Raw genomic sequence first — 19,921 nt, 5'->3', positions numbered from 1 at the left:
ATGATCAGATGAATTTCTACATTAATACAATAACTAGGCAAAGACCATGTAGTTTGGGCTGTATATTTTGTAGATGACACGTATTTACCAAGGCTACAGTCAGTTGTGCTGCATGTTCAGCCTGTGAAATTACATCCATACGGAGTCGACAACCTGAGTCGACTACACTCATCAAATCCATACCGTGTCAATTGAACAATACCAATTTCACATAGAAAGCACCAGTGAATATTAGTCAACCCAGTGATAACAATATCCAATATCACTGCCCTAAAACATGTCAATATATATTAGATGTTAAGTTAAACTTTGGTGCTGCATACTACGTTCACAAGAGTTCATGAGTCAAGTTTAAAGGAGCTATTTGTAAGTTTTGCTATTGTTAAATAGCTAACATTAGCATTAAAAGCCGTTTACTTACCAGTCCTGAAGAAACGTGAGTTCAGCATTAAACTTCATTCCTTCACTCACCAAGAGCCGTCTCCAGTTGTTTTGTTCTATTTCTATGATTTTTCTTGTACTGATGTTAACATGCTAACCAGTTAACTGTCTCGTCCCTTTCCCATATCAAGTCACTGTAGCCTCCACTCTGCCGTACGTATTATAATCTCTTGTCTTGTAAACACAACAGTGGCTGAAGCTCTTAACAAGACTGGTAAGTAAACAGTTGTTAATGCTAATGCCAGCTATGTAGCAATAGCAAAACTTACAAATAGCTGCTTTAACCAATCATGTCTCATTCTGAGCATTAGATTTAAATGTGATATTTAAACCTTTTAACTATGATGTGAAATCTTATGCTGTTCTGGCTGTTTGTCATGTTCACAGAGAACGAATGGGAAACTTGGACAAGGAGAAACTGAAGAAAGAAGTTACTGATTGGCACATGCACATTTAGAATCAGTAAGCCAGGTTTCTGTTGTTTGTTTTTATTAACTGTGCATTTGTTTTTACTATATTTACATTGCATTGTATGTTTTCTTTTTGTGTAAATAAACCTTTCTCAAAATGTTCACACTTGTTAGTTAACATTTCTTGGCGCAAGCTATTCTTTAGAGCATTTTTTTTTTAATTATGCTTTTAAAAAGTGATGGGGACGAAATAAGTGGTGAGGAAATCTCCTCAGTCTCTCCAGTGTCCCCACTGTAAATGACACCTATGGATTCCTGAAATGGCGCTGAATGTTGACAATGGATGTAACTTGTGAGTGTCCCATATAAGGACATAATTCCCAGGGCTACATGGGCAGGGGCACCTGACACCTGTAATAGTTTAGGATTAATTAGTCATTGGCATCGAGTGTTTTGAAGTGAGCCCTTGGTTTTAGAGGTGTTTTGACCTGTTGGTGGTGCTGGATGAAAAGTCAACACCTGACCAAATTTGTTAGGATTCATCCTCTGAGGACCATATATACTGACTGTCATCCCATTCAGTTCAATAGCTGTCAAGCTTTCACTCTGGACAAACGTTTTAAACAGACATACACACTCGAGTGTTACGCTACTTTCTTGCTGAAAACCACTTTAGTTAAATATCTTCAACATTTCAACATTATGTCTGTCAGGGTTCATTTTTTCACAGTGAATCATTCTAATACCCACCTTTCATCAAACACACCAGAATCTGAATTAAATCTGCACCATTGATCATTTTTATTTAAGTGGGTGTTGGCCTGATTGAACAAATCTGTGATTTCCACCCCACAGAGTATCTCAGAGAGAAAGTGTGACGCTTCATCAGGTCTCTGGGTGATAAATGTAGTTTCTGTTCTCATTAGTAGCGATGTTTGTCTGCCACATGCCTCAGTTAATCCCTACAAAGTGCAGAGTAGTTGAGAGCTGAGTCATCGAGGATGGAGCCAGTCACACACACACACACACACACACACACACACACACACACACACACACATACACACACACACATACACACACACACACACACACACACACACACACTTCACACACAGCTAAAGCCCTGAGAATCCTGTGGGTTTAACAGAAAGTGAGTCAGAAGGATCACACAGGTTCTTTCCTCGCGATGCCCACTCACAGCTCACACCTTCAAGCTTAAAAACTTTACTCGTCTACTTTCCCACCGTTCAGACACATGAATAATTTGTTTTGAGCCATGAATTGTCATTTTTATGAGGACACCATCCGCTGCTGTCAGAAAGGCCAAAAGACGGAGAGAGGGAAAGCAAACAAACCGACAGAAACCACAGTGGTTTCAGGGCAGTTACACCGAGTATAAGGGAACCATGAGGGGAACTCTGAGACACTAAATGATCCTTTGCAATTTACTTTTGACAAATAAATGTATTTTTACTGCTAATATTAATCAAGAACAGTACTTTGTGTTGCCAGCATCACCATGTGGAAGAGATTTTTGAAGAGGCGTATTTAGAGAGCCTCATCTTGGAAATAAGTTTTGGCAATCCCCTTTGGTGCTTCAGAAAAATATCATCTATTAAAGACCATGAATGAATCCCACCTGGTGAAACAGGTTGGTGTTGGCCCTTAAGATCCATGAATTTAGCTTAATCACACAGGAGAGAAGTGAGAAATGATCTAAATTGCTTGATTACATTCAGTGACACGGGCGGATGAGAGGAGAGACTGAGAGCTAAGAAACAGGAAGTTTTATTTCTTCCACCACAGAGGCCAACCACTGTTACAGTTTATTACTTGTGCAGTAAATACCAACAACAAGAAGGCCCAGCCTGTATAAAAATAATGCAATATCCTTTAATGTTTGTCATATATCCTGGATTGTCTGTTTACATATCATCCAATTTATCATTAAAATATTAAATGATCAAAATAGAAACCCGTAAAATAAACATGATGGCACCTGCTATGTCTTTGACATACAGTATGAACAAATCTTCCTCTGCACATTGTGACACACATTAAATCCATTTTTCAGGTGTGTGCGGTTGTAATGATACAGTTCTTCTCTTGGCTGCTGTGTTTGTTCGACGCTGACCGTGCCTAACGGAGAGAGAGAGAGAGCGAGAGTCCTTCAGTTAATATCAGTACTACAACGTACACACAGTATCACAGTGGTTTCCGTGAAGGTGAACCCGGACATGCTACAGATATAGACAGAAAGACGGACATCACTCACACTCATAAGTGCAGGTACAGTCTTACAGGCCTAAAGTAACAGGTGATGTGTAATAAGAGAGCAGCAAAACCCCCAGCCTGGCCTCTCCCATATTCTCTCCCTGTTTGCATCAGGTCAGTTCACAACATCAACAAACCACTCACAGGTTTTCTTTGAATCTGTTACTTTCACTGTTATGACTGTAGTTTTCATCTTTTTTGCATAGTTCACACTCACCTTCAGAGCAAAACATCACAGTAGCATCCATCTAGAAGGCAAACGTCATGAATCATTTATACGTGAATTAAATAACTTATGGCTTTATTCATTTAAAATACACTTTTCATGCTTTGTAGACTAGTGATGAGCCATAAGCAGGCTAGTGTGTATCCTCCTTTACATGAACTTCTATTTCTCTTCATTCTTTCTGCAATAACAGACCACTGAGCATCCAGACCAAAGTCAAACACTAAGATCAAACATTTACACCTGCACGCCTGTATTTATGTTTTTATGTATTGTTGTTATATGCATCTATTAGTTAAAGATAAATTGATGGACTATAGTGGAAGAACACTGATTAATAATATACTACCATTTAAACTGATGACTCATAAAATGAGAAACTCTTAGCCCTGAATTAAGGACTCTTTTTCTAATTAACCAGTTACACTAATAAGCTATTAATAAAATGCCATGGGTTTCTCACTTTATAATGAGCCGTCGATTAAAGACATCACCTACAGGGTTTCATCACAACCTGGCAATCCAAACGCTTCTTGTTAATATAGTAACACATGATAAAACATATAACTGCCTCATTAGGTGGCAACATGTCACCCACTGTTCATCCAGCCTGTTCTGAGCATGTAGTGGTTCCCCATCTCCCCCCAAACATCAGGCAGGTATGATCAGAACCAGCTGTGTTAAGGGACGGGTTTCCACCCTTTAATGTTCGCACCCTCGTCACCACACGTGTCCACTGAGAGGACGCTGTGGTAATTAAAGTGCAATTAGCTCAGTGACATTCTCCTGCTAAATCACACTGTAGACCGCACTGTGCTAAATGGTAGTATTATATGTTTTCTTATCTGCTATGTTTTTGTCATGTTTATCCTGGATCTATAATATTAATTATTTCAATTAAATATTAGAGGCCATTCTGTTTTTCATATGTTACTTGCCTTTTCTGTAATAAAGAAAACAACAAAAGAAAACAATCCTGGCAAAAGAAAAATACTACTTGAAGCCTCCTGTGGGAATTTCCCTGCCTCACAATATTTAGATTTTCTCATTTCATTTGTCAGTTCTCTTACTGCTCTGCTGCAGCTGTTTTACACCCTGCCTCTTTTGTCATGTGGATCCATTATCCAACACATTTTTCGTCTCCATCAATCTTGATTGTTGTTGCTCTGTGTTGAAGTGTGAGATTTCAATAAATTGCTTGTTGTTTGCTTGTTCACTGATTGCATCAATACGTACTTTGTTTTTCTAACTATTTTTTTTGTCTATTCTTTTTATCACTGTGCAGATCAATGTCATGAACAGAAAAGATTTTCATCTGAGGACAAACAGACTAACTCAAAATGATATCAGTTAAAATTTGATGTATAAATGTTTAAAGGTATCATATTTTATACTTTTCAGGTGTTTTATTTGAAGTTTTAATATTCATAAGAAGATATTTTTATGGTTTCATATAACAAAAACCATCTCAATGTAGTTTTACATTTCCTCTCTCAAGCTTCTCTCTGGAGCTCTAGTAACAACAGCTATTAGGTAAACACTCAGAAACCAAATCCTGCAAGGTTGGATGGTGGGTCCAGGTGGGCAGGGCTTGGTGACTGCTTTGTTGTGACATCACAAAGGTACAGAGGTCCTGACAGCTGGTTTTAGAATACAGGCTGTGTGCATTTCTCTGTGGACTGAGGCTTTGATGCTTTCACAATATCAATATAGAACCTAGACCTGCTTTATAATCAAACAACACATGGACATCTACCTTTATACTATATGGGACCTTTAATGTGCAGATTCTACTTTTTTCCACACACAGGATTAAATAGGAAATACGATTAGGAAAATAGTAAATTATGGTATAATTAAGTAATTAAGACTGAAACACACACACACACACACGTCAACACACAGTACCTGCTACAGGCTGGTTCTTTGGTCCTTCCTGCACATCTCTGCAGCTGAAACATCTGCATGGAGAGTAAAGATATAATCTGTCACAACATTGCTGAATAATTTCATCAGGGGATCTCCATTTTACTGGTTGGTCCTCAAGGCAGCATGCACGCCGCACGCACACGCACACACACACACACAAACACACTGAATTCGTCCCTTGGCAGCTCTTTCAAATTACAGCATTAGCTGTGTGGTGCAGCTGGATGCTGCAGTGATAAGAGCAGATGTGAATAAACAGTGTTCACTGCTCTTCAAAATCAAATTTGAACATCCAACAAACAGAAATCATTCCTGTATTTATATTTGCATGTTGAAGGTAACTTATTATTATTAGCAGTGTTGCAGTAGTGTTACTATTCTTACTATTCTTATTATTTTTCGCATAGTTATTGTTTTTACTTTATTATCATCTAATATTAGGTTATGTATTACTATTAAGAGGTTAAAACAAGTCATTAGCTTTGAATATGGAGCCAACACCATGGGGCCATTTACTGTATAAACAGCTTTATTTTCTTTCTCATACAGATAAGTATTGGAGCAAAAATCCTGTTTTTCCTTGACTCCTTGATTCAAAACAAATGTTTTGTCCAAGCCCGTTTCTACTGAAACACATTTCCTGCCATTTTTAATTTCTGGCAAAACACTTTTTACCATTTGTCCTGCAAATTTCAATCTTGTGTGTGTGTCCAGGAGGCCAGTGTGTTTGCACATATAAACCCTGATAATGACCGTTTTAAATGGCCACCGTGACCAACTAACATGACACACATAACTGGTGTTTGTAAGGTCACATAACCAAGTCAGTGGTAAGGCTGTACACCTGAACACTCACAGTGTACTAGAGCACCATCTATCAAATACCGCCAGGTCCACACACACACACACACACACACACACACACACACACACACACACACACACTTCATGGGTCGCTGGATGGGTGGGGGCTGCATGGTTTACAGGGAGACAGAAATAACCTCCTGGATTGGGCCCTGCTGCTCTGCCTCCATGGCCCCCGATGACACTGAATAGTTTACACACTGGGAAGTGACATGCAGGAGATACCTCAGGGTGCATGTGTTTGTCCTGCTTTAGCTACATTTGTGAGGAATAACACTTTGAAGCCAAATATTGTATAAATATAATATAATATTGTATATAATATCCATGGCTGAAAAATGCTGAAAACTGAGAACTTATGAACGATGGAGAAAGAGAGAGTAAGAGCAAGGGTCTCGTAAATTTAAAGAAACATTGATGGATTCTTTGTATTCGTGTAAAAACACCACACAGCTCGCTCTGCGTCAGTAGGAGTATTTATGAAACAGCACGTCTCAGTCTCTCACGTCTCACGTCTCAGACTGGTCTGCAGTCAGCAGAGACTGGGTGTGTTTGATTCTCACATTTAGACACACCCGTAAACAATCAGATCCAGTGGACCACAGCTGGAGCTTTTGCTCCAATGCTCTGGTCTGGACTGTGATTCAGGTAAGAAATATAATTAGTTAAAGACAGTAGATTTAGGAGAATAATGTACAAGCACCAAGATGAAACTATAACACTGGCCTTGTTTATTTCCATGTGTTTATGATCCATTTGTGCTGCAGTGAGAGGAGAGCAACACCGCAGGCTCGTCTGGTGATTTATTTTTCTTCTCTGGTGAAATTTGTATAAGATGTATAATTCAACTGAGCTCAGATTTTCAGCCTGAGTTGTACTGGATTGTAATTTTCTCTGGGATCCCAGGGGAGCCTCTGAGAGAGATGTGAAGTGAGACAAGCGGAGAGCCTGAACACTGTGTGAGTCTGTCGGTTCAAACCTGCACCAATGCTGCAGACAAGTGTTAGAAAACTGCCACTGCAACATGACACGCACAGAATAGGAGGAGTTTGATCATAAAGTCAGGAACAAAAATAACCAGTGACCATTGTGAGAAGTTACGGCCCTGTTGTTTTTCTGTACAGCACAGGTGCTGGTTGGTGAAGGCGTCTCTTTCGTGCTGCCTTCATGTGTCCTCACAGGTTCTTGCTACTAACTGTGGATGTTGTAATCACTTGTCATCACTGAGGTGCTTTTAGTCAGAAATAAAAGCATACTCACTTGTAAGACTTTACGTATTTAAAATAGAAAATCCATGAAAGATAAAATGTTAATCTTATCTTTATTGATTGGCTGACTGAATGCAAAATGGCTCAGCAAACCAATTTACATAAAATGGAAAATACAAACACGGCATGATAAATTATATACAATCAATAGTTACCACATGGCTAAATACTACAGTGATTATCTAGGCTATTCAAAATCCCCATTAATAACACACAGAGTTAAACTGCAGTATTTCTTGAAAGGGTAAAAAAAATATAAATCAATTATCTGTCATTAGAAAACAAAGAAGTGTGAAGTCACTCACCTCTCTTGAAATGAGGATGATGGATTATTGTAGGCTACTTTTACAAGTAAGGAGGTCACTGAATTGATTCATTGACTGCTGGAGATTTAACTTTCTTTTCCCTGGTTGATCTAAACTCTCCTCAGTTCTTTTAAAACCTTGTAAGCCTTCTTGGATGCGTGAGTGGAGTGAGCACAGAGAGCGGGCTTGGAGCAGAAAGTTGCAGCATGTGTGTGAACATGTTGTACCTTGAAGCCACCAGGCCGGCGGGGGTGAGCGGAGTAGCGGGACAAGGAGGACATGAGCCCGGCTTTAATCCGGGCGGAGCCGCTGAAACCGCAGAGACAGCAGTTTGAGTTCAACTGTGACAGTAACCGACTGTAACACATTATTATGACAGAATACTTTGTGTTTTCTCCTCTTTCTAAAACAGGAGGACTGTACGAGGCGTGTGGAGGGTTACCATTTACTGAGTGAACTGTAGAACCTTGATGAACACGCGCAGGCACCGTCATATCTCACTCATTAGGAACTATGCTGTATGTCTAATTATAGCCTATAGAGTTGGATGTAGTCAAGGTCAGCTGCAGGTTACAGCCCTATATGGTAAAGACTTGTTGGTGCGTTTATCCACAATAAACAAACTTGATGGGAAGTTGGAGAAAAACGTGAAAAAGGCGCGTTTCAAACAAAGGCTCTTACTAGGACAAAAAACCCTCATCTCAATCCACCTCTGATTTGATCGATATGGTCCTATATTCTCATACCTTCATTCCTCTGAAGTGGTCGCTCTGGTTTGGAGCTCCGCCTGGAAACTTCGCAGCCTCACCCACAGAAAGTGTCAGTCTTGGCGCACCGAAACACCAGCAGCATCTCCGCGCAGGAACACGCAAAAAACAAAAGTTGCTCGTCCATGATTACAGGTGGCATCAAACAGTGTTTTATCAAATCGTTCAGCAGTTCACAGGCTGACAAACAGACTCCCCAGTTCCACTTCAGCAGTGTCTATGCTGGGCTGTGCGCCGCCGCCATGTCCGCCCTGATGGCCGGTCCCGGTCCCGATAACGCTCCTCCTCCGCGCCGCTGTGCGCAGATGGAGGCTTATAGGAATGTATGGAGACAGAAAAGCCCAGCTGGTCTATTGTACTGTGTCTGGGAACAACCTGACAGCTCCACAGAAGAGACAACGTCACAGCAGGAGGCCAGAGGACACTACAGCTGCCCCCCTTACTGCTTTTATAATAACAGTGACACTATAGCGGCTCTTCATTTTTTCATTTCATTTTATTTTGTAGGTTTATTTCAATCCACTTGGATTTCAGTTATTTATCCAAGTGGGAACACGTTTAAAAGGTCACCCTTCCTACATACAGTGTTCAGACGTCCTCACTTCTGGTACTTTATTGTGTTATTGCCCATCAGTCTACTCTCAGTAACCCATAATGACAATATGAAAATAAGTAGGTTTTTTTTTTTTACAAATTCTTGCAAATATATTAAAAACCAAAAAGTGAACTCTCAGTTAGAGAAGTTTCCAGACTCTTTGCTGTGGTTCTCCACAATGTGATCAGCTGCTTCCTGTTTTGCTTTAAAGTCCCACAATTCACACTGCATGTCAGGACAAAAGCCACGTCATGAAGTCTAAGGAACTCTCTATAGACAGCTGTTGTAAACCTGTGGCGAGGCACAGATCAGAGCGAGCCATTTGCGAAGCTTTCAGTGTTTCCAGCAGCAGAGACGTCTCGATTATTGAGATATGGAAGAAGCTTGAAATCCCCGGGTCTCTTCCTAGAGTTTCCTGTTTGTCCAAACTGAGTAGGTCAACAAGAACCAAACAGTCACTGTAACAGAGCTTCAGAAATCCTCTGCAGAGGTGGGACCATCGGCCATCTCAGCAGTACTCTGTCATCAGGCCTGTGTGGTGGAGATGCTTGACAGAAACCATATTGAGTAAAAGGCACATGACAGCTGCTTTGAGTTTGCCAAGGAAGATTTTCTGTTCTGATGAGACAACAAACCTTTTGGGCTGAACTCCTATGCCTGGCGGACACCAGGCCCTGCTCCACCTGGCTAATACCATCCCTGTGGTGAAGCATGGTGGTGGCAGACTCATATTTTGGGGTATGCTTTTCATTGGCAGGGGCAGAGAGACCGGTCAGAACTGAGGGAAGGATGGATGCAGACAAATACAGAGAGGACCGTGAAGAAAACCTGCTCCAGAGCAGGAGATGCAAACTGCCTACAAACATCACTGTAAGTTCTTTTATTCATGCTGATCACACGTGAAGATTATTTAAGAACAGTATGTTCTGGACCAGTGAGGAGAGTATGAGGTGAAGCAAACCTCTTGTCTCTTGAACATCATACAACCATGGTACCTGAATCAGAAGCTTGTTGGCAGGAAATCAATAAAAGAGTTGGATAGAGTCCATTGTGCCATATAAATAAAAGCCGTGAATATATAGTGTGTGTATCAGAGAGCACATGAAGAACAAAGAACCGGTTGAAACAGGTTTGCCTGAATCAAAATCATTTATTGAGAATCATTGCTTTAAAAGGAGTTAGGAGATAATGAGATGTACATAATAATTGCTCCACAGCGTTTTTATAAACACGCTGCAGCTAGTAAACACGCTTCCTTGGACAGTTGCCATAACAACCATCTCTCCACTAATTAGTAGTTTCAATCACTCCACACAGTGGAAATTAAATTTGTTTTTCATCTACTGCTGCTGCAAACTTCCAGTCATTCATAAGTTTCATAAGTTTATTTTAAAACAGTCATGAAGACTGAGAGTGAATTTTAAAAACAGCACAGGCACAGCACGCCAGTCTGAGCATGAATTGATTATTCCAGATTCCAGCAAATTAAGAAAACACAGAATCTTTACTCCCTGAGATGAGTTGGGATGAAAAAAAAAAAAAAACTCCCATAGAGGCTGAAGTTGTATAAAAGAAAAGCATCGTGATTGATCTTTAATACGAGAGTGATCAATTAAAAGATCACTTAACATAAATGAGTATGGAAAGAATCTGAATGAAGCGTTCAAACAGCGCACCCTAGTGCTACCAGCACGATGTGACACAAACCACGCCATTAAACTATTAAGAGGTTTAAAGCCTGAGACCACTTCCTCCGGAGTGGGAAAGTGGTCTCAGGCTTTTGTTACTCTACAGTATCTGTTGGAGTTTTTTGTAAAGGTAACATTGTCTGTTCACTGTTTGTCAATGCTGGTAACAAGTCGCAGTACATTCTGACTGAAGACCTAGATCTGATGTTCCAGCAGGGTAAAAATAATGTTATTTGGCTTTTTATGCACACATGTAGCTTTGATAGGAAGAGCAAAGAAATGCAAAGACATTGTTGCCTCTTACCAAAAAAAAAAAAAAATACACCAGGCACCCATGTACAACCCTTGACAGTTAAGTGGTTTGATGGCACATTACTGTCAAATTGGAGTTTGGCACTAAAGCTGTGATAAGTCAAGTTTATTGAAGTTGACTCTCTTCCAAATAGGGTACCTGAGAAAGTGCATGAGACTTTGAAAACTAAAATAAATGTGCAACTATAACACTGTAATATCTGCGGTGCTGAAATGGTGTGTTTGTAAAAGTGGCTGTTGAAACTAACAGAAGTCTTTGAGGTTTGAGTTTTGGGTGACAGGGGTGCTGTAGTCAGAGCTCCAGTCCCTCTCAAACACAGCCTTCAGCTGTGATTGGACGGTCGGGTCCGAGGACCGTGATGCAGTCTGGTTGACAACCAACGCTGAGCCAGCTGTGTTCACAAAGTAGTCACCTGACCAATTAGATGTACCTGAAGACAGAAAGACAGATGTTACATTTCAGCCCATTCATCACTTGGACATGATAAATATTAGTGTGTACCATTAAATGTGTACAATCAGAGGTGACTAATGCTTCAAAATGAATGAATGAATTATTCTTTTAGCCTTTGAAGTGACTAAAAATGACTCAAGTTCCCAGAACAGTATTATAAAGTTACTATACAGTATTATGAAGTATTTTTTAAGCAAATGATAAAATGAATCATCCTTAAACAAAATGACATGTTATAAGGGAAGCAGAGCGAGTCCTCCTGTGAATACTGACACTGAAAAAAGCTACTCAAAAGCCAGTTACTAACAACATATGTTGTTATCCAATTGTGTTCCCCATGAACCATGCAGTGCATCTGCAGCCTCACCTATGTAAGCTATCTTGTCAGTCACCATGTACTTGTTGTGGTTGACTCTGGCGAAGGGAATCTCCTTCTGCTTGGGGTTGGCAGGCACCACAAACAGCCTCTGGATAAGGGAAACAAGAGGTCATCAGGATATTGTTTTTACTACATCATAATATGTACAACCTCCTTTGTCAGTTTTTTGTCATAAAGACATAAAGAAGAGGTACTCACCACCTGGATGTCTAGTTTGTTCATGGGGTCGTAAACTGAGGCCAGAGACTTCAGGAAGGGAAACATGACTGGCTGGGTGCTGGCCCAGCAGCTGATCAGCAGGCGCACCTTGACCCGCCTCTCGTATGCCACTCTCCTCAGCTGGGTGTCGATGTCTGCCCAGTACCTGCAGAGGGCGCCACATGCAGAGTATGAGGACATGGCACTATCACACTAACCATTCAATCACCCTTCAGCTGTGTTCCAGTTCATTAATACCTTATTAATTCTCAAAGGAAATGCTCAAGTCAACCCTGGTGCGACTACTGGGTGTTTTAATGAAACACCTTAAAGAAGGAAATGTAGGTTTCATTCATGGATTTCACTTGTTCTGCAGAATTTATTTAAATTACAAAGAAATTTCAAACAAGGATTTTGGATGACACATTTCTTCTCAAGTGTTTACACTCATTTCACATTTCTGTCCACTTTTTGAACACAACATGACTAACATGTGTTACTATGTGGTTAAAACTGACTTAAGAGGATGAAACAGATGCACTTAATCCTGGAGGTTATCAAAGATCTGAACTACAGTACCTGTAGGTACCGTAAAACCTAAATCTGACTCTTCTCAGCCATTCTCCCTGTAGTTACATCTGTACCTTTTAGGGTGTGAAAACTCCATGGTGGGCAGGTAGTTCATGACAGCAATGTAGATGAAGCTCTGGGCATCCTCCATCACACTGAGGATGGACTGAATGTCTGGGGTCCTGCCGGCTGCACAGAAGGACGGAGGGGAACTCTGCGAGAGAGAGTGACAGAGAAAACAAAGACATCTAGTTAATTATTTGGTCATTTTGAATCAATACAGGAGAGCATTCATAAAGTAAGTGTAAAGTCCTATTGGAATAATGGTACCGCTCGGTGGTCATTAGAAGTACACTGTAGATGTAATAAGATACTGAAGGGAGAGCACTGGAGACTTTTTATAATACAACTTAAATGATAAAACAAATGGTTTTACTAACACTAAAGTAATTACTGTGGGGAATGAAGGGAAAAGAAGTGACTATATGCTGCCACTTTAAATGTATTCTTTCTAGTTTGGTATTAAAGACTTTGGGGTTTTCAGTCTTCGGGATCAGCAATAGAAACAATCTCTCCTTCTTCCCTGTTTGTATCTCACCGACAGATAAACGTTGGACGGCGTGTTGTTGAGTGGCAGCTGGAGAGGTGTGTCCTTGTTGTAGAGTGTGGAGAAGCTGGAGGGCCAGGGTGATGGGATCTTCTGACTCTCTCCCAGGAACCAATAGGCCTCAAAGATCTTACCCAGGTCTGCAGCCAAACAGCTGCAGTTGTAGACCACCACGCCCAGCTCCTTCACCTGGAGACCACCAGCAGAACACACACACGTATTCTCAATCACAACTTTTTACAGCTTGTAGATTTTTTTAAAGGTTATTCTTTAGGGCATTTTTTTCTCTTTTTCAATAGCAACCGTGAGAGAGGCAGAGGCAATGGCAATGACAAAGCAGCAGAGTGACGACAAAGAATGTGACCGAGCCAACAAGAACTTCCCCCTCTGCCTGGACTGGGCACCAGACAACCTTTCACTGCCAGGACAGGATACAATGTGTGGGATTCTTCATCAGACTTTAATTCTGAACTACATACCTAAACAAAACATAATTTCTTATCCACTTCCTTTAATCGTTACACTAACAACCCAAACACTGATACCATGCACACAGCAAAAAAAAAAACATTGAGGTAATCCATTCCAATCCATGTAAACAAGAAAAAAAACAGTTTGTGAATCAGGCTACATTAGTGACACATCAGTCTGACCAACCTGTGTGTGTGTGTGTGTGTGTGTGTGTGTGTGTGTACCTGCGTGAGGGACCTCCAGTCCATGTTGGCACTGCCAATGTAAATGTGCTTCTTGTCCACCACCCAGAACTTGGTGTGAAGGACGCCTGAGGTGAGGTCTCTCATGTTAACTGTCCTGATGTCAGCCCCTGTAACGCACGGAAACAGAACTGTTTTAATTCTAGTTGTGAATTTGAATACATTAATAGGAATAGGAATAAATAAAAAGTATATAGAAAGTTTGGTTCATATGATTGGAATCGACATATCAAAAGCATAAGTATTTTAAAAGCAGAGCATCACCTGAATCGTTGAGCAGCCTGAGGTCGTCCTGCGGCTGACTCTCCTGTGGTCTGTTGACTGCGATCCGAACAGACAACTTCCCTGAAAGCTCAGCTAGTTTCTTCAGAATGGTTTCACCCTGTGCACAGCAAGAAAATAATTTCAATTTTGTAAATGCTAGGGGCAAAAAGAAAGCACTTGTTAAAAAAGTCACATTTCATTTCAGATTAAGACACAGAGGAAGAGGAAATTAAAGCAAAGACTCATGATAGATTCGTTGAGATAATTCTAAGTACCTAATTCTAAGATGTAACCCACTCACCTACTCCCATGAATCATGATGTAATGTTAGAGGAGTAAAAAAAAAAGTATGAAGACACATTCAGATCAGGTGTAAGGCTCTGAGGAGGTGTAAGGTGTGTGTATAACAGTCATTCTTTGCTGCTATTCACAGCTCAAGCTGACCTGATTGGCTGTTGGCTCATGAGTGCCGGTGTCCTTGTTGGTGAGTGTCCAATAGAAGGAGGCTATGTCGACACTGCTGCGAGCCTCGCTCACCAGATTGAGCCAAGCCTGGAAGATGGAGGGGTGAGTGGTGCTGGAATTAAACTCCAGCCCCTCAGGGATGCTCTCCACCAGAACAATCCTGACAGGGGACAGAGGAAATGTCTTGATGATAGTGATTAACATCTGTACTTCTGGTTCTGCCTGTTGAGTCTGACCGATATATCTAAAGTAGAAACGGTGTATATTTCTCAATTGTAAAATGTCTCACTCTGTTCATATCTTGCCACCAATTCTTAAAAAAACATAACAACAAACAACAACAAACACTGTTATGTCAATTTAACATTGACACTTAAAGTCCACTTATTTTCTTGCTATGGAGCTTTTGACCATATCCATGGAATGTGCAACTTGAGCGGGGGTTGTTTTGTCACCCTGTGTTTCCTAACAGTATTCACAGTAATGGAAAGTTAAAACATCTGCTGTTCCAGGACAACTGAGCATGTTTAATTTGTTAATGAAGACCATGTAATATGGTTACAAGCTTGGAACAAGCGAGTAAGCACACATTGAGTGGAGACAGTTTTGTCAGCTGCAGTTTCCAAACACAAGAGTGAACCACCAAGCTCAACATTTTAATATCATGTGCTTCTATATGTATGTATGTATGTATGTGTATTTATATACAGTATACATATATATGTAAAAACGAATGAAGGTAGATCAGGCGTAACATAAAAACATTATTTTAGTTTCAACAAATGTAACCATGTAAAAGGAATAACTAAATACAATTAATATTAATACTAAAAAGTGCTAAATTATTAAAGTTGATGACAGTTTGAAACATCAAAGCTGAATAAATGTGCTGGTCTCTTCAGGACTGTGTCCACGTGTGAGCAGATGTTTTCTTACTCGCAGGGGTCGTAGCAGGACTCGGCCTGGGGCAGACGGATGCTGCTGCTCGGGGCGGTGTGGGAGGATGAAACCCTCGGAGTCAGGAGGTTATAGACGGCCATGGCAGCCAGCAGCACAGTGGCTACAGTGGCCAGAGCTACCACACACCTGGAATACTGGAAAGAACGTGTTGATCGATGTTGAGTAAATCACGTTTATCTATGATTGTGCCGGTGTATTTCTTCTGTGTTGACAGCTTGTGTGTCTGCTGAAGTACCGCCAGTCAATACAAATGACTTAATTTGAGCCGGTCTGTATGTGTGTGTTTGTGTGTGGTCTGTAACGTACCAGGTGTGCTTTTCTGTCGTCTTGTCTCCTCCACTCCCCGTCCACCAGCTACAGGCATCAGAGGAATACATTAACACAATGACAGAGCAATTTCAGACTAAACAATAAACCTCTAATATAACATGAACACTGCCATTAAACAAAATAAGCAAGACCATTATTACACAATAAATGTGTCCATACAACTAGAGAATATTGATTTATTGATTGTGCCTCTGCGTAATCTAACATAGTGATTAATCAATTATAATTTTCAATATGATGATTCAAACTCCCCATGAACAGTCCAACCAATAGCTCTCGATTGCAATACTAGCAATCTTTATCAATTCGTCTGTTCATTTCTTTTTGAGCTTTGACCAGTAAATTCTTGGTATTTTCACTTGATAACTGCTTTAAGCAAATAATCAAACCCTATCAATCAAAGGTGGAAAATATTCAACAGTGATTCATTACTTGAACCAGAGCATGAAAAAACACCAAACTTACCTTATTGTAAGTGATGTCCATCTTCACGCTCAAGGACAAAATGACATCTGATTCAGTATCAGTCCTGTCAGCTCAGAGTCAGCAGCTCTGAGACCAAACACAGGAACAAAACATGTGATGTTACATCATGTCTTCATGTCTCTGTACAAAAGACTTAATGAATGACCTGCTGCATTAAAAGCTTTTACATGTTGGCAGCTCCGAATGCCAACAAGAGGTAAAAGATTTAACAACAGTACATTAAAAATCCTGTAGCATGACATTGAACAGTTGGGGATAAAAATGAGGTTTTAAGAAATTTATGAAGTGAATTTGACAATTGAATAACTGAAAAGGGAAAGTTTCTGTTTGAGTAAGAGATAATCATAAATAACTTTAACTTAATGTAGCTGCATCGTTATGAAACAATATGGCGATCTCAAACACTATTGTCTCTCCTTTAAAACACACACACACCTCTGCTTAACCTTTACAGACTTTACAAAGAGAAGCTTCTAGGTGTTTTCAACACCAGAGACAGAGAATAACCTGCACAGTTCATCTCTAGCACAAAGACACATACGGCTCCAGCTGCTGACAGGCTGCATGCAGGTCAACTGCACCAAAACACTGTGTATCATTAACTGTAAATAATAATGCTTAAAATAAAAATATGTGATCGTGACAAACCGTTTACTGGAATCTGAGGTCTTGTGATTGGATAAAGAAAGAGGAAGTATGGCAACTTAATTGCTGACAGCAGCAGGGTGCATCCCTAAACTAGCAGTCACATGAGTCGGAGTCTCCTCATAAAAACATGACTCAATACAGCTGCTGATATGGGACCATACAGTATACTGGACTGTTGAATAAAGGCTCTCCAACATGTTTGATTTTGTTTGTCGGGATTTTCTCCAAACTGATTTCAAAAAAGGCAAAACATGATCAGTAATATGGTTTTGACAAAATGCACAGGGGGTTTTTTTTCCAATCAAAAATTACACCAAACAACAAGTTTAGGAAGAGAGCAATAGAGCAGAATGTACCAACACACTCAGTTTATTTAAATACCACATTTGGTTCTCTCAAATTGCGTCCAGAAAGACATAAAATAACTTGTGTGGTTTGTTGCACATGAACGGTCACACAAAACAATTCATGCACTGCATGATATTGAAAACCAGACAATGCTGGGTTTTACCGTAACAGAGTTTGGAATGAGGAATCGTGACATTTTGAAATCTGACATACTTCAGATCTAAAACTGAAACTAGAAGACTAGCACTATTGGAGTCTGACAAAGATGTACAGGGTGAAACACTTTAATTCAGTGAAAACAACTGGAAGCTGTAACACAGTTCACACAGATTTTCCAGCACCTCAAACATTGTGAAGTTACTTTACTCTTCATGCACTGCGCTATACAAAGCAGATTCCCTATAATCTCTAGATTTAAAGTAAACAAAAAGGCTTCAAGCAAAGGGTGGTCTGGCTAGTGCACCAAATTACAACTGGCAGCAGAGGACAAAGAAGGCTTGTTTCTATCTGTGCAGAGGAACAAGCGAGTCAAGAGTTTTGGCTCAAGTTGTAGAAGGCAGAGTGAGTCAGAGAGGACTGCTCAATTCTTAAACTACCCAAAGAAAGAATAACAGAGCACCACACCTTATTTGTGAGCTTCAGAGTAGATAACACAGGGTTAGCTAACTAGTACAAGGCTAAACACATGAATGTAGTTCATGTAAGCGACTTTGAAGATTAGCAAATATTTGAAGACCTTAAAAACACAATCGGTTAGGAAGTAACTGCTCCAGTGTATAGTTAATGACAATAGGCAAAGCGACCTCTGATTGTAATGTTATGTTTTGTGTTAACAGTACTATAATTCCTATTAATAACCCACTGTAACTTTACTGAGCAACCGAAGAGTCGCTGACAGTGCAAAACAACAAAAACAACTCACTCTCAGCTAGTGAAAACTGTCAACCCACCTGTTCTCATGCGTCCAGGTTAATTAAAATCCCACATATAACAGCGTCAACGTCTGTTCCTTCTGCACAATAACATTTAAGGTAGTTGTTTCATTTTTAAATGATCAAACAAGTCTGAAGACACTCATTCACTGCACCGTTTAAGTGCCGATTTGGCTACAAACAGGATCGTGAAAGGAGAGGTGGTCATGTGATCTCAGCCGAACAGCCAATTGGAAGGGAGCTGACCGCGTGACATACAACGGGCACGTTACAGTAGTGCAGTTCTCACTTTTCACTAGCAGAGGGCGCTGTATATCCATGGCTGTGACACACACACACACACACACACACACACACACACACACACACACACACACACACACACACACACACACACACACACACACACACAAACATATTAATTAATCAGTGTACATTAAAACGTCACATTTGGCCATGTAACGTTCTCCTAACGTGTTAAAAGTCAGAACAGACAAATGATGTTTGATAAAAACTGTAGTTATGCGTGTTAACAGCCACGTTGCGTACAGTGGGCAGGGTCGGAATCTCGTCTGACCTCCGACCCCTGACCCGACTTCCAGGATGAAGCTCACCTGCAGCTTCTCTAAGCCGGACAGGTAAGAAGGGCAAACATTAGGCTAATTAGTGGCATTATGAAATACCGTTATGGATGCATAAACTGCCCATAAGCTCCGAATAAAGACTAACATCCACACGATGTTACAGGTAACACCTGGAGGCAGCGGTGATAACATTAGCATCACTAGCATCAACCTTAGCTTTTTTTGATGAACCAACTAAATGTTTGCGATAAAGTGAATGTCTTTTTAACTTGTGAAAAAGAAGCAGTTATTATTGTACACCCCGAGGTCTCTCAGACTGCTGGACCCTAATGTAAGTTAGTCTATCTGGCAAACATTTAACAAGCATTTACATTTGGCATTTTAAGCTAATCTTCTGTCCGTCCCTCAGCTGCAGTGAGGTCTCTAAACACCACAACTGGTCATTCTGTGTTTTAGATAATTGGTCACAGGTGAATTTGATTTCCCATTAGTTATTATAGCTATTATAGACCTGTAGCTGATATCAATACCACAATTAATTTAATGGGTGCTGATCTTGTCCTGGACGTTTAATCTCTCCTTGTGATGCCCTTTCCATAGTTTTTTTTCCAGCTCCAGCTTGTGCTTCTTAATTGTCTTCAAACAATGCACAGTCTGGGGCTAAATTTCTTAATGATTTGTTCAATTGAGAAGGGTATCGTCTTTATAATTTCAGTTTCATATAATTTTGGGGCTGCAAAGTACTTTGAGTGTAAGTAAATGTAAAGGCTATAGATACAAATAAAAAAATCACATTAATCTTCACTTATAGGTTTGTGTGTCCTTGGCATGTGCTGGGACTCTTTCTCTGATGACACTTTTTCCTCTCTTTTAACTTTTGATTTGATTTGTCTGTGCATCA

The 19,921-nt window shown here is 40.3% G+C and overlaps 1 protein-coding gene and 1 long non-coding RNA gene across 7 annotated transcripts; both read right to left on the bottom strand.

The window, feature by feature from the left end:
- Window positions 1-2,727: 2,727 nt before the first annotated feature.
- LOC111216960 lies at window positions 2,728-8,850 on the bottom strand. Of its 4 annotated transcripts, none has more exons than XR_002664941.1 (5): window positions 8,467-8,850; window positions 7,721-8,029; window positions 5,263-5,315; window positions 3,346-3,376; window positions 2,728-2,993 (listed from the first exon to the last, which is right to left on the bottom strand). It is a non-coding gene; the product is annotated as an uncharacterized LOC111216960 (long non-coding RNA). The 4 variants fall into 4 exon arrangements; XR_002664939.1 differs by having other exon boundaries at window positions 7,948-8,029; window positions 8,467-8,849; XR_002664942.1 differs by lacking the exon at window positions 3,346-3,376.
- A 1,362-nt stretch (window positions 8,851-10,212) lies between these two features.
- Window positions 10,213-18,625, bottom strand: LOC111216991 (phospholipase D3-like). Of its 3 annotated transcripts, none has more exons than XM_022738677.1 (12): window positions 18,455-18,625; window positions 16,488-16,574; window positions 15,999-16,046; window positions 15,669-15,826; window positions 14,712-14,892; window positions 14,268-14,385; window positions 13,986-14,113; window positions 13,282-13,479; window positions 12,758-12,897; window positions 12,114-12,279; window positions 11,904-12,003; window positions 10,213-11,513 (listed from the first exon to the last, which is right to left on the bottom strand). In XM_022738677.1, exons 2-12 carry the CDS (start codon window positions 16,506-16,508, stop codon window positions 11,326-11,328), a joined length of 1,446 nt encoding a protein of 481 aa, XP_022594398.1. In that variant the 5' UTR covers window positions 16,509-16,574; window positions 18,455-18,625; the 3' UTR covers window positions 10,213-11,325. The 3 variants fall into 3 exon arrangements, with proteins under 3 accessions (XP_022594398.1, XP_022594400.1, XP_022594399.1); XM_022738679.1 differs by lacking the exon at window positions 18,455-18,625 and adding an exon at window positions 17,157-17,174; XM_022738678.1 differs by lacking the exon at window positions 18,455-18,625 and adding an exon at window positions 16,944-17,010.
- Between the last annotated feature and the right edge of the window lie 1,296 nt (window positions 18,626-19,921).

The sequence above is a fragment of the Seriola dumerili genome, unplaced genomic scaffold, assembly GCF_002260705.1.
Source record: "Seriola dumerili isolate Sdu_G_001 unplaced genomic scaffold, Sdu_1.0 BDQW01000036.1, whole genome shotgun sequence".
In the NCBI taxonomy this organism is placed as follows: Eukaryota; Metazoa; Chordata; class Actinopteri; order Carangiformes; family Carangidae; genus Seriola; species Seriola dumerili.
Note: the sequence above shows the minus strand (reverse complement) of the source record. Positions and strands in the feature narration are given on the sequence as shown.